General features: G+C 35.8%; 1 protein-coding gene across 1 annotated transcript in view; it reads left to right on the top strand.

Moving 5' to 3' along the window:
- The window catches only part of DPYD (dihydropyrimidine dehydrogenase), a 960,132-nt gene that overhangs the window by 443,910 nt on the left and 500,023 nt on the right, over window positions 1–16,199 (top strand). Inside the window, exon 12 of the mRNA XM_056139087.1 lies at window positions 2,054–2,238. Within this exon, the coding sequence (XP_055995062.1) occupies window positions 2,054–2,238 (185 nt within the window). The remainder of the gene's footprint in view (window positions 1–2,053; window positions 2,239–16,199) is intronic.

Below are 16,199 nucleotides of genomic sequence, written 5' to 3'. Positions count from 1 at the left end.
GCATCTTCAGTGGTTTTTTATAACAAACAATAAAAAATATATTGGTTCTACTTTGGGGCAGGGGTTGGGGTTTGGGATGGAAACACCCGAAATGTGGTGGGAAGGTGTGGGGTTGGTGTTTAAATATTAAATGTAATCAAATAATGTGTCCTACTTTATAAAATAAAAAAAATCTAAAAAAAGTCTAAGAGTGGTGTTCTACATTTAAAAAAACACATGAATATTTAATTTTGTTCTTGATGCAAGATAAAAGATTTCAACATCAAAGATATCAATAGAGGCCGATTTTTAAAGATAAAATCCTAAGAATGATAGCATTTATCAATCTATTTATTTGTTCTTTCATCTATTAATTCAAAAGTCTCCTATGCTTTCTAATAGAGTAAAGATCTGTGACATATTCTGTGTAGAATGGGTTCATCCCTGTCATGGAAACTATGTCTTGTAGAAAAAACAGGCAGTCAAGAATAACCCCTTAACAATTCTCTAAAATTGTAATTTTCTTTAAGTAGTAAGGTACAAATCCATACCAAGATTTTAAAGTATATACAGTTATGTTCTTGTACAGAATAATAAATATATTTGCTTAGGTCTTAGAAGGATAAATATTATGCTTTTTTATTTTATTATTAATTTGGGGTTGTTGAGTAGGCCACGCACAACGCTGTTTGTTGATCAGAGTAGGCTCCTAAAAGTGTTTGTGGAATCCAGTAGTTTCAAGATAAAATCCACACATCCTACTCACGAAACACGTGCTATAGTCCTTTAATTTACCTATTTCTTTTCCCATTATTTTGTTATTTTATGTTTCACTAATCCTTTCCTCCAGAAAATTGTTTTGTTTCAGAATCATCTAATCCATTTTAGTTTAATTTTTGTAATCAGTTTTTGATTAGACTAAAGCAGAGAGTTAATAGATTTTTCTGAAATAATGTACACAAATTCATGACCTGAGTATCTGGAGAGAACATCTGACCCTTGACAGTGCCCATTCTTGGTGGTTTTATTCATTCACTGCTACTCCTGATCAATCCTTCTCTAATTTACTTTATTTTTTCCTCTTACAAATGTCAGGATAACATGTCCAGGTTCCTTTCACTATTTTTTAGGAAAACTAATGTTCTGTGGAACCCAGATGAGGGTCACAGAAAATAAATTTGCCTTGTTTTACAGAGCACTCTTACTAAGGAAGTAATGATAAAGTTTGCAGTTGTTTTTTTTTTTTAAGATTTTAAATGAGCAAAATAAATGTGGGGTTAAATCTGATATATTCCAGGTCAATAAAATAGCTTAAATTTAAGGAACTGGGCAAAAAATGCACGGATTAAAGTGCATGCCCTGCATGTAGCAAAAACCATTTGACTCAAAGTACTGCATGATTCTCTTAACTTCACTAGATGCAGCCCAGAGGCCCCTAGGACCTGAGCAGTACCCATCAAAGACTTTACACTGAACCACTATCAGATTGACCAAATAATCACACTTGGACACTCTCAACTTCCAACCAAAAGATCATATTGCTTAAATTTAATAATGCCAAATTGTTGAAAATGTAGAAATCTGTTCTTTATTTTGATTATACAGCTTCTTATAAAAGGGAGAATTGTCTGTTGACCAAACCAACATTATTTATACATTTCACTCACAGGAGAAAATTTGGGATCATCTGAAGTACGATCACAGATAAACCTGTGAACCTATGATTATAGACAAATACATTTTGTAAAACTTTAAGAATTTTAAATGGATTTTATATACTTAAAATAGATAAATGGCTATAGTATTCTTCTTGATGGATGCATACTTCCTAGACATAAATACCAGATCAGAAATGTGACCCATATCTGTGGTTTGAAATTATATTTTGAGATGTCATATTTCAAATGTGTTAACTCATATATTTCATTGGTTTTCTGTTTTTATGGTTCATTTAATACAGTTGTTTGAATCCCTGGAATAATAATTAAATTGTAATTTTCTTAATTTTCATATTATTATTATGTGATACACATATTAGTCACCGCCTGTTGTTTCTCTTTCTTTTTTTTTCTAGTAAAGGAAGCCTTGAACCCTCTAAAATTTAACAGATGGGGTCTCCCAGAAGTAGATCCTGAAACTATGCAGACCAGTGAACCATGGGTGTTTGCAGGTGGTGATATTGTTGGTATGGCTAACACTACAGTGGAATCAGTGAATGATGGAAAGCAAGCCTCTTGGTACATTCACAAATATATACAGGTAGGAATTTTCCTTCAGTTTGAGTTAATTTTTCACCCAACAACTAATTACTTTATCATATATTTTACGCATTTATATGAATCTTTATAAGGTATATTATAACTACGTAAAATATGTCACCATTGACTTAGATAAAATTTCTAAAAATATGGGCAGAATGACAGTATTTTAACTGATTAAAAATTCATTGTGCATTTCTACCAATGGAATGTCATAAAGCCATTATTCCTGATCTGTTAGAAAAATGTATCTATAGGGCCTGACAGATGGTGGGAAAATGTATGCCTCGCACACAGATTACCTAGGTTTCATTCCTGGCACTACTTACTTATGGTTCCCGGAGTCCCATCAGAAATGATTCCAAAGTACAGATCCAGAGAAAGCTCTGAGTATAGAGTTGGGGGAACCCCTGAAAGCAACCAGGTATGATAATTTTCAATGTTTCTTTATTTAAGGACAGTACATTCATTAAGTATGGACGGGTTTTTAATATGCTATGAGATGGAATTTATATTCTTGATGTTATCATATAGTGGAGAAAAGTAAGTTATCTATTTGAATCAGATAACACCCTGTTCACTTTTGAAATCCGTGACAAAAAACAAATATTTTATAATTTCAGTTATAATTACTTTTCACTATTTAGTTTTATGATATGAATATAAAATGTAAAAATGACAAAACGCAAAGTTGAACATACTCTGCCACAATAACTCTGTAGTCTGGGGAAAAAAGTCATAACCACCAAGTCTCAGTTGTCTTACTTTTTGATTAAAAGTTCTGTTTTCATCTGGCTCTATAATTTAATTAAAAATAGACACAGTGGCCTAATTTGCATGACATCTTTCTGGAAGTGTTTGTTTTTATTAATAAAGTTCTACTCTTATTTCCTATTCAAGAAAGACTCTATTCTGTGTTTCCTGACTTCGTTCTTTAGGTTTCTTTTGTCTCTTGACATGATAAAAAAAGGAGTACATTTTTTCAGTGTTTCTTTAAATGTATTTCATTCTTGTACCTGAACATATATTCTGTTCTTTTTGTCCTGTCATTCTGATAGGGTGACATATTCATCTTATTTCAGTAGGTACTGGACTAGGCTGATATTTCATACATTTTTGTTTTCTGGATACCCACACTGAGCCTATGAGCAGTAGGACTTGAGATAAATCTGGATCATAAGCGGTATCACTGCCATTCAGTGTCTACCAGTCACTGCAACTCAACTATGTTTTATATAGATACTGAGGTGTGATATAAGAGGTAATGTTTTGGAGAGATGACAAATCCAACGTTTAGAATGTTTTACAAATCGTAAATTAAAAAGAGACAGGCATAATGAGGGACGTAAAGCAATTTTATTATTTATTAATTTAATTAAAATGTTATATTTTAGTGTCATATTATCAATCAGTTGTTTTCTAGACATCTTCATATACATGTCCAAAATGCATGTATATGAAACACATTCACTTTTGTTTCAGCCAGTCACTCCCTCCCAAACCTATTCTAATTCTAATACTGAACTTTTGTTTCCCTATTCAAATTCTTTCAACCAGTGGTCCTTAGCCTTCCAAATTAGGCAGAACTAATTAAATTTTCAAAATCAATTTGAAAATCAAGATTGGGCTAACAGTTTCTTATTTGACTGCACAACATTGAAACAAACACAAACACATAAAATTATAATATTTACTAAACGTTGACTGTTTCTGGGGAAAATAGTAGACAGCATAATTTTGGAACATTATACTTATAAAGCAGTTGAACATTTTAGGCTAGATTAGTCAGAGGCATATATCTTTCTTTTTTCTTTTTTATTTTATTGAATCACTGTGAGATACAGTTGCCAGCTTTCATGTCCGAGTTAAAATCACACAATGATTAAACATCCATCCCTCCACCAGCGCACATTCCCCACCACCAATTTCCTCAGTATACCTCCCTTTTTCCCACCCTCCCACTGCTCCCATGGCAGACAATATTCCCCATACTCTTTCTCTACTTTTGGGCATTATGGTTTGCAATGCAGACAATGAGAGGTTATCATGCTTGCTCCTTTATCTACTTTCAGCACACAGTTCTCATCCCAACAAATTCCTCCAATCTTCATTTTCTTAGTGATCCCTTCTCTATTCCAGCTGCCTTCTCCGACCGCCCCCCCCCCCCCCCCCCCCGCCCACCCGCTCATGAGGCAGGCTTCCAACTATGGAGCAATCTTCCTGGCCCTTGTATCTACTATCCTTGAGTGTCAGTCTTGTGTTATGCTATTTTATATTCCACAAATGAGTGCAGTTCTTCTATATCTGTCCCTCTCTTTCTGACTCATTTCACTTAGCATGATACTTTCCATGTTGGTCCATCTACAAGCAAATTTTACGACTTCATATGTTCTAACAGCTTCATAGTATTCCATTGTGTAGATGTACCAAAGTTTCTTTAACAAGTCTTCTGTTCTCAGTCGGGCACTTGGATTATTTCTGGGTTTTGGCTATTGTGAACAGTGCTGCAATGAACATATAGGTACAGATATCATTTCTACTGGAGGCACATATCTTTCAATATAAAACAGCAGTCCAGAAGCTGGGAAGTAATACATAATTTAGTGTGCAAGCCTGGCATGTGGCAATCCAGATTGAAGTCCTGGCTTCACATGGCAACCTGAGCAGCTTTCATTGTGGCCAGGTAATTGCCAGCACTGCAGAGCCAGAGCAGCGTTACATCCTAGCACCCTTGCATTAAACCACCTTGCATTAAATCTCTTGAGGAGTTTTTGGGCCTTCTAAGCACTACTTAGGAGCTACGCCCACCCCCACTAAAAAAAAAAAAAAAAAAAACAAGAATGCTGTACACATCTTTACTTATTGTCTATTTAGTTGCTTTCTATCTAGATTTCATTTTTTATATAAATATGTCATATATATATGAATTCATTCAAGTCACTGTTTGTAAATGCTTTTATACATTTATTAATACAGTTGAGTGTTTGGTTCATGAGGCATATAAATGACCAGCTTGTTAAACTCTTTAAGTATGAAGGTAGAGTCAGGTTATGGAGAGAGAAAAGGTTTCTTGAGTTAGGTCAGATGATATCCAGTGTATGTTTGAATTTAGTTTGAAACAGTGAAAATGTTGGAAAGACAGAGATGCTGAAGAGATTTGGAAAGGTGAAATTGAACATGGATTAGGGACAGGAGTTTTGGTTAATTTTTCTGAAGAGTTATACCAAATAAATTTATAACTGAAATTTGCACGGAGAACATATATCATATGTAATGTTGATCATAACAATTGCCACTCAAAAGGACTTTTAAACATGTTTTACTTTTGATTGCACTGTTACCTTTTTATGTCCCTGAATTTGATGTTTGTTGAAAAATTGAGCAACCATTTTGCTTAGTTCTGTATACAGATGAAAAAAGTGCCAGACTTTTAGGTGTGAATGAGAAAAGTAGTGCACGCATTTTAAAAAAACACATATTATTAGAAATGATAGTGATTGGAATATAAATTAAAAAATTGAGACCAGTAGGAGTTTTGAATCTGGCCAAAGAGCTCAGACTTGTCGAAGTGTTGTACTGCATTTTGAAAATGGAGTAGAAATAGAACGTAGGTAAAATTTCTGTCAAGTAAAATCAACACTTCCACTTTCCTGCCACATTGTTGGATGCAAAGTGCTAACCAGTGATAAGTCTAGAAAGGAGCATATAGACAAAGTGGGAATTTTCTCTCTTCCCACTGTCATTAACTTGATTCTGGCTTTTATCACCTTTTAAATTTGCCTCCACTTTCCCACTGTCAAATTCACTGCATCTACACCATAGCCAGAATCATATCTCATGAATACAAATTTGATTGCAATTTAATTTACAACTCTGTAGGGGCTCCTCTTTGCACTCAAGAAAAAGCCCAGCCTCTTTAAATGGCGATGCTTATTAAAATGTCTACCAACACAGTATTTCTCCAGAACCTATCCATTCTACTATGTCACTATATCGTCTCTCTGGATCCGAGTTGTACTTTAGGTTCCACATCTTCCTCCTTCTCTGTACTGTGATTTTTCTGGCGGTTCTATTGCACTTTGTTTCCCTGATTGAAGTCTGCTTACTGGTATCTCTGTCCACGAGTTAGTGACCAAGCTTATATATTGCTAAATCTATTTATATATAGAATAGAGTGTATCCATCTCTCAATTAGAAAAATACAAGAATTCACTTGAAAGACTATTAAGAGAAGTAACAAAACTGATGTGTAATGTAATTTAGTAGCATTGAAAAGAACTTGTATTCTTACTAATGCAGTAGCTTGCCGGGCTCTCTGAGAGGGGCGGAGAAATCCAACCCGGGGCGGAGGTTGTTGGCCATGTGCAAGGCAAATGCCCTTCCTGCTGGACTATCCCTCCAGCCCTTTTATGTGGTATACTGTATATTAATAGATGAGCCGTAATGATTGAAGTTGGTACCCTTTGGAATTTCAGGAAATGTTATATAAAAGAAATTATGGAACTGGTAAAATATCTGAGGTATAAATATTTTTGTTTGCATTAAATATGAGTTCTTAGAGATCATTCCTTTTGATTTATTACATTGGTATTCAAAAATTATTAAATAAGAGGTTTGCAAAGAAAAGTAATGTATATGAATTATAAAAGAGTACAGTTAATAGTCATTTTGGGTAATTAGAAAAACATTTAATTTACCGAATCATTTATTCATTCATGTATATTTGTTCATTTATCTGAATAGGCGAAACTGCAAGAATTCATTCATTGAGCAGCGTTCAAATAAAATTCTTTATACTATATTTTATATACAACACTAATAAGTACTTTTTTCAATATAAATTAAGTGAAGCTTTCCATTAATAACCTTACAATCTAGGAGGAATGACAATAATAGAAACATGAATCTAGTATAATATTATTAATGAGATCATTAAAAATGTAAAGGCATTGGTAGCATGGAAGAAATAATGATGGCTTTTGTTTGGATATTAGCATCTAAATATGGCTTCAGCAAAGATATCACAAAAATTAAGATATAAGTTGGAGGATGAGAACATTTGTAAGAATGCTGAGTGCTTTGAATTGTTAGAACTTGAAAGTACTGCTGGATAAAATTTTAGAGCTTTCTTTTTGTGCAGGAAGTTTCCAGATAAGGGTAGAACTGGATGAAATTCAGACCAAGCTACACTCACAAACAATGGAACCTTTTGTTGAACTGAGCAGATAGTGACCTTCCTTGAATTGACACAAAGTTGTTTACTTCTTACCCTTTAAACCTTGTACCTGTGCCAGAGCTTCTCTTTATTTCACCAAAAGTGTGAAATTTTAGAAGTTTTGAACATTGATGTTATAAAGAAAAGCAGCAGAAAATATATTTAATTATTTGAGGGTAAAGTTTGGTCAGTTTACCCAGTTTAGGATTATATAGTTTAGGATTTATGATGAATGTGGTAGTAATCACTGGAATATATATCTATATGAAATATGTATATATATTCATATCTGGTATTAATATGAAGACTTTTTTTTAACTTGTCAAAATTTCCCTTCTGAAAAGTGAACATATAATCATTTAAAATGTACTGTTCGGTACTTGTTTTAAGTGATCCAGTATACCTCACCTTAATTGATTATTTATACTAATCTTGTAGAGAGTTTAAGGCATATTTGAGTTTACTTTTTTCGCTTGAATAAAAGTTATTTTGTATCAAACATAATTTTGACAATATAATGAAAAGGAGTATGGAATTGAAGGAATGGCAAAATATATGTGTATATATAAAATATATAATAAAATATATCATTTAATCACTTAAATCACTTAACTTCCCGTTAGTCGTCGATTTGCTCCAGTGGGCGCCAGTAACATCTCCATTTCTCCCTGTCACGTGCTAGTGTAGCCCAATAGCATCTGTTCGCTCCGGGAATATGAAGGGCCTCAAACCGATCGTTCATGATCTTGACGAAGAAGTCTGACCATCTGGTAGGTGGGCGGCCACGCGGTCTTTTGACATCCCTTGGAATCCAGTCGGTAACAGCTCTAGTCCAGCGGTCGTCTTTAAATCTCATTACGTGACCAGCCCATCTGATTTTCAACACCTTAGCAAATGAGACAGCGTCCCTGATTCTTGATCGTCGACTGTTGTCGGAACTCCAGATTCTTTTTCTCATTTGAGTGAAACGTGATATTCCAAGCATAGCTCTTTCTATTCTTCTTTGGGAGACCTGAATAGCGTTCTCATCCTGTTTGCGTAGGGCCCAGGTCTCTGAGGCATATGTTAATGCAGGAAGAACAGTGGAATCAAAGAGATGTGCCTGGAGCCAGAGGTTCTTTGTTTTCTTAGCTATTTCTTCGACGTTCTTGAAGGCGTTCCAAGCCGCTCTCTTCCTCCTGCGCAGCTCGGGTGCCAGGTCATTTTTCATGTTGACTTCTCGACCTAGGTACACATAGCTGTTGCATTCAGAGATGGTCGTTCTGTTGAGAGCGAATGGGGCGTCAGGAACGAGGCTGTTTCTCATAAACATTGTCTTCCTAAGATTCAGCTGTAGTACGACCTTTTCACACTCACGGTCAAAGTCGGCCAGCATTTGTGCCTCTTGGCTAATGTTTGGTGTTATTAAAACAATGTCATCAGCAAAGCGGAGGTGGTGTAGTTGCTGACCATCTATCTTCACTCCCATTCCTTCCCATTCCAGTCGTCGCATGATGTTCTCGAGGGTGGCACTGAAGAGTTTCGGTGAAATGGTATCACCCTGCCGCACCCCTCTCTTGACATCAACGATCACTTCTTTGTAGAATGGTGAGATCCTGGTAGTGAATCCGCAATACAGCTCACAGAGGATCCTGATGTATTCGGCTTGAATGCCCTGATTGGCTAGGGCTTCAATGACCGCTTCCGTCTCAACAGAATCAAAGGTCTTCTTTAAATCAATGAACGTTAAACAGAGTGGCATCTTGAACTCCCGAGAAACCTCAATGAGCGTGGTTATCGTGTGGATATGGTCGATGGTGCTGAATCCTTTGTGGAACCCGGCTTGCTCTCATGGTTGTCCTTCATCTAGTGTTCTGCCAATCCTATTTAGGATGACTCGAGTGAACAACTTGTAGATGACAGACAATAGGCAGATTGGGCGATAGTTGCCAATGTCATGGATGTCTCTAAACGATGGACATGGGAGTCTCCCGGTGGACGATTCCACAACGAAATAGACCACATCATATTCAATCGACGGTTTTGCCTGACCGAAGTCGCTGTTGTCCCAAAATTTCGAACGGGATCGGACCACCGTCTCCTTCGTGCAAAATTCTACTTCACAGAGCGGGGAGAAAGGGCTGCAAAGTTCAAAAATAGAACTCCCAGAATGACCACCAACTGGGAACTCTTTGGTACTATTGTGGCAACATGGGAAGATGCCATTGTTGACAACATTGACGAGGAATACGATCGACTGGTTCAGCACCTCCATGAACGTGCAAGGAACGCCAAGAGAGAGATAGCCACAAAAAATCGCCTATCTTCGAAAACTCTTGAGCTAATTCACCAGCGTGGTTTGGCGCATGCCTCAGGCAACCGCAAGCTAACGTCCGAGCTCGCAAAGCAGTGCAGAGATGTGATCAAGGAAGACCTCAAAGAGAGAAGAGCAGAAGTACTGGTAGATGTGGCAGAAGCCGGGAAAAGTATTCGTAACGCCCGCCTGTCCTTCGCCAACTACAAGACCAAGATGACTGCCCTCCGACGTCCTGATGGATCCATCACATCCTCCAGAACGGCAATGGAGAAGATTATCCATGACTTCTACTCAAATCTCTTCGACAGCCATGTCCACTTGCCGACATACCAAATTCCACAGGATGGATATGTTGTTCCCAACGTTCTCCCTTCCGAAATCCGACACGCCATTTCGTCGGTAAAGAAACAAACAGCACCCGGTCCAGACAAGGTCAGACCTGAACACCTGAAAAACCTGCTGTCAGTACTCATCAATACACTGGCTCGGCTCTTCACTCACTACCTGTCTGAATGCAAGGTTCCGTCCCAATGGAATAAAATATATATAAAATTTAAAGTGCAGTTTTATGGCCCACCATGTGATCTATCTTGGAGAGTGTCTCAGGTATACCAAAGAAGAATGTACATTTGGCTTTGGGTGATTAAAAGCCCTGAATATATCTACTAGCCCCCTCTCTTCTCATTTCATCCTTCAAAGCCAGTATATCTTTGCTGAGTTTTAGCCCTGTTGATATATTAAGAGGTGACAAGGCAGTTTTGAAGTTTCCAACTAGTATTGTATTGCTTCCAATATCTTTCCTCAAGTCTATTAGCAGTTGTTTTAAGTATTTTGCTGTTCCCTCATTTGGTGCATATACATTTAAGAGTGTAATTTCTTAATGTATGTATCCCTTGATTATTAAGAAATGATCTCCACTGTCTCTTGTAACCTTTTTCCTAGATATGTTGTCAGGTACTAATATAATCCAAACTGGCTTTTTTTGAAGGGGTTGATTACTTGAGGAATTATTTTCCAGCCTTTGAGTCTGAGGTTGCTCTGACTACTCAAATGTGTTTGTAAGCAGCAGAATGTTGGATTCCATTATTTAATCCATTTTGCCACCCTGTGTATTTTGTTTTATTTATTTTTTAAATATTTTAATGTTATTGAACCATTGTGAGATGAGCATTACAGAGTTGTTCATGATTGGGTTTCAGTCATACAATGTTACAACACCCATCCTTCCACTGGTGTAATTTCCCAGCACCATTGTCCTCAGTTTCCCTCTCAAAGACCTCAAACTACCCCCATCCCCCAACCTGCCTCTCTAGCAGACATGTCTCTTCTCTCTCTCACTTTATCTCTCTATAATTTTAGGCATTATGATTGTCAATACAGTTTCTGAAAGGTTATCATGAATATTCCTTTACCTACTTTTAATACTCACTTCTTGTCCACAGTGATCATGTTCTAATGTTGTCATAATGGACACTCATCTATCTTAACTACCCTTGACCCTCCACACTCTTGTGGCAATTTCCATTGGCCAGTCCTCGTGGACCATTTTCCCTGGCTTTCATAAAATTAAAAGGATGGAAATAGTATCAACTACCTTTTCAGACCATGAGGCACTGAAATTAGAAGTTAATCACACATGGAAATAGAGAATCAAATAAAACACCTGGAAGTTAAACAACTCACTACTGAACAACCAGTGGGTTAGAGAGATTAAACAGGAAGTCAAAAGATTTCTGGAAACAAATGAGAGTAAGGACATGAACTACCAGAACTTATGGGACATACCAAAAGCAGTTTTAAATTCATAGCTCTGCAAGCATTCAGTAGGCAGGAACAAAGGGTCCACATGAATAACCTAACCACTTAAGATCTTGGAAAATGACCAAAAGAAGGAGCCCAAACTAGACAGGAGGAAGGAAATAATAAGATTTAGAGCAGAAATTAACTGAGATTCAAAAAAACAATTCAAATAATCAATGAAAGAGCTGATTCTTCGAAAAAGTAAACAAGATTGATAAACCACAAAGAAGAGAGAGAAACCTTAATAAAATGAATCAGAAATGAAAGAGGGGGACTTCATAACAGAAACAGGGGAAATTCATAGGACCATCAGAAATTGATTTGTGAATTTTTATTTACAAAACAAGAAAACCTCAAAGAAATGGACAAATTCCTGGATTCCTAAAATCTCCCAAAGTCTGAACCAAGATTTGGAAGTATTTGAAATACCTGAACAGAAGGGTTAAAGGAAGGAATGAGGGAGGAAGATGGAGAGAGAGAGAGAGGGAGAGAGGGAGACAGAGAGAGAGAGACAGAGAGAGAGACAGAGAGAGATGCATAGAGGCAGGTGGTGGTTGGGGGCAGAAGGGAAACTAGGGACATTGGCCATTGGCAGGGGAACTGTACACTAGTGAAGGGATTGGTGTTAGGACTTTTTTTTAAACTATAGTACACTTTTATTGTCTTCTTTTAGGATAAATAAGTGTGTGTGCCTAAATAGTTATACACATTAAACCATGAACCTTAATTTTCTTAAATAACTTATAATGATTTGTAAATTTGAAATATTCATGTCAAATAGTGCAAAAATAGAAAACATAATGACAATTATATTACAACTAATATGTGATGAAGAGTTCAAGGAGCAAAGATCAATGTTGAATAAAATTAGTAGAGAAAACTTACAAAATAAATGATATATATACATATTCGGAGAGCCTGGCAAGCTACCGAGAGTATTCGATATGCCAAACACAGTAACAACAAAGTCTCCAATGGAGACGTTACTGGGCCCGCTCGAGCAAATCGACGATCAACGGGAGGGCCTTTACCTTTACCTTTACCTTTATATATACATATATATATTTTTAATTGGGCTGGAGCGATAGCACAGCAGGTAGGGCATTTGCCTTGCATGCGGCTGACCCAGGTTTGATTCCCAGCATCCCATATGGTACCCTGAGAACCGCCAGGAGTAATTCCTGAATGCATGAGCCAGGAGTAGCACCTATGCATCAGTGGGTGTGACCGAAAAAGGAAAAAAAGATATATTATTTTTATCCTCTTTAGAATATGCTTCTTATATTCACTTGTCCATCATGGGTAATGATTGCTACTGATTGTCTCACTTAAAAAAAGAAACCTTTTATTTTTGTTACATCCCCTATTTAAAGGGTATCTTTATGCTGTGTGGGAATACTACATGCATAAAACTATCATAAATAATCTTGTACGTTTCAGTACCTCAAATAAAAGATAAGAATAAAGACATAATAAATCTGTGCTATAATTTTTAAAAGGCTGGATTATAAATAAATCTAATTAAAATAAATATCTTGCCAATAGAGAAGTCAGAATTAGAATGTATGTCTGTCTATTATTTTTCCCTGTATTGAATAACTTCTCTGGCACTTTTTATTATGGATTCTTATTCTTGCCAATTCAGAAAAGTCCTTGAATTCTTCTCTATATTACATGTTAAAAATTTCACACAATTTGGGGGCTGGAGAGATAGCACAGCGGGTAGGGCATTTGCCTTGCATGTGGCCAACCCGGGTTCGATTCCCAGCATCCTATATGGTCCTCTGAGAACCGCCAGGAGTAACTCCTGAGTGCAGAGCTAGGAGTAACCCCTGTGCATCGCCAGGTGTGACCCAAAACGCAAAAAAAAAAAAAATCCATACAATTTGTTAGAACTTTCCCGGGGTATCCCTTGTTTGAAGGTGACATGAAAAGATTTGAATTGGATCCTATAGCTTGGGTATAACTTAGTTATGATATAAAATTCCTTTGCCAGTATAACTGAATGAATAGAAAATTTACAAGTTTATAAACTAGTCATGTCTTCAATAAAATAGAGGAACAACTAACTCATCTTGTATATTGAAGACCTAAGATAATTAAATGAAGGCCAAAATAAGATATTTAACTTACGAAGGTAAATTCACAGCATCATTGTAAAGAAGTGGGTTAAATCTAAAACGTTATTTTTAAAACAATGAAAAAGGTAAAATAGACAACTGTAAATAATATAGTGTCTTACTAGATCTAATGTATTTCCTAATCCTATAAGTTCACAGAGCATAGCTATCTTTAAGTTTTGCTTCTGTACTGGTTTTCATCTAATGTAAATCACATAGGATATTTTAATTAATTTCTCCAATAGTTACTGTGATTCACTTCAGTTGTATATATATCGTAAATGGATATATTTTGAAGTAGATGTTATTAAATTTGTTCTAAACTATTGTGAATTTCTTGCATTCGATGGCCTAATTTTTATACTGCTTAATGTTTCTGTGTATTTTCTCTGGTTCTGTTGAGGCACAAAAGAATCACTAGTTGATGGGTAACTAGTATCTCAAGGGATTATTAATGAGATACAGAGCCTTTAACCTCTTGGTCACTACTTCAAATCGGACCCAGGACTAGAGTGACAGGAAGTCATTACCATTTGAAGTCAGTTCAATAGTGTATATGAAACAGACTTGTGATTTCAGCACAAGTAGAAAGAGACTCATGTTATAATTCTTACCACAAAGTTGAATGAGTACAAAATGCTACTTGTGATTTGAATTGAAGAGAAATGAGAAGCGCAATTGTGAATCACTGTTCCATTTTCTGCCTGTAAGCTGAAATTCTTTTCGATGGATTTGTCAATGGAATAATATGGTCAAGTTAGGCTTGTGGTTATGTTGGTTTGGATTTGGGGCCTTGAGATGCACATCTATAGGGATTTCTGTTTGTCAGTCTTGCTAATCAGGTACAATTTAGCATCACAAAATTGACTTTTTAAAAGTGATTTCTGACCCAGATGGTGATTAATTCAAGATTGAAAGTTGCATCAGTCATGTCTCCTGTTTCTTCGGTGCCCTTCTGATGTACCTTGAAATGTTTTATTTTCCATTTTAATCATATTATTAGTTTTATCTACACTTGGACATATGACTGAACATTTAGAGATGCCTATTCATTCTTATCAGACTTTAAATTGAGATACTGAGTTAACAAACAAGAACAAAAAATTGTAAGGACGTTGTGGTGATGTGGAATTCAAAGTAGAGTGGTGCAAAGGATCATTCCATCAAGCTAATTTTGAATTATGTGTATTTATATCAGTTGAATTCTTTCACCGTCTGTCAGTTTTAGGGTTTGAATTTATGTGAGGCATTTTGTCTTTCTAATATATTTAATGAATAGTTTGATTATTAAAACTTATTTATTGGGAGTTTCTTTAGGAAGAACTGTCTTCCTAAAGAGAAGCGGAAGGGTGTCATTAGTTTGAAAGATTTAAAATGTCACAGAATTTTTTTAAGAGTGCAGAATTAACAGTTTAATTTTAACTGGGCTCAGCAATAATAAAAATAAAATCACATTGTTGTATCATAATAATTTTAAAACTATGAGTTTTTTAGAAAGAGAAAATATAATCTAAAGAATGGCAGTAACTTTGCCTTCTATTAAAGAGTTCTATTTTGGACAAAGATAAAAGATGCTGAAAATATATCAGTTTGAGCTCTTAGCAAACAAACTTCGAAGAATTTATCTCTCTGTTAGTCTGCTGCTTATCCAGCCTTCAGTGCCAACTTTAAATTTAAAAAAATTCTTGTTATCATTATCATTGCTTAAAATATTACTTTAATTTCCACATCTTCAAAGGTATCCTATGTCTCTAGAATATTCCAGTGGTTTCTATAATATCTGAAGAATTACAATTTGAGAATTAGAAATTTAAATTGCACAGACTTAATATTAGAGTATTTCCGTTACCCTTTGCAGGTTTTGAGGCAGCTTATTCGACCTTACAATCTCACCAGGAAGCTAATGGGAAAGCCTTGCAGCAATCTTCACAGGAAAGTTTCCAAATGTCAAGTGTCATCTTTCCAGCTGTTAGATGAATGGGTAGCCAAGAGGCATTTATTTGGGTGTGCAGCCCCTGTGAAATCTGGGTGAGGCAGGGGGAAAGACTGTAATTTGGTGGTTAGTTTACCAGCATTTGGTATAGTTGCAAATCTTCCAGCCAAGCAAAGGACTTCTTTTCATGGTTTGATGACTGGCAGCCAACTTCAGTTGTCTTGCACTTAAGGGGTTCAAAACATAAGAAAACAAAAACAAAAACCAAGCCATTATCAATATGTCATACTAATTTCTGAATTCCCCAATGCTTTAGATAAAACTATTCTTATCAACAGAACTAGCATCTTCTTCTCAATACTCTTCTGTATTGAAATCTTGAGACTTATTGAAAATGTGTCCTTCAATTTAAGATATATTGAAAACTCTTTAATTCATATGTTAAGAGAAGATTGATATAAATCATTGGTAACTGTCAAGTTGAAAAACAATGAATATCAGTAAAAGAACAGTTTTAAATCATAATAAATTCACTTTGAGATAGTGATAACCTAAAAATATATATATATATTGAAGTCTGTCATGGCTTAAATGCTGT

Source organism: Sorex fumeus, unplaced genomic scaffold, assembly GCF_029834395.1.
Source record: "Sorex fumeus unplaced genomic scaffold, SorFum_2.1 ptg000131l, whole genome shotgun sequence".
NCBI lineage: Eukaryota > Metazoa > Chordata > Mammalia > Eulipotyphla > Soricidae > Sorex > Sorex fumeus.
The sequence above is the reverse complement of the archived record's forward strand: the minus strand, read 5'-3'. Positions and strand labels throughout refer to the sequence as shown.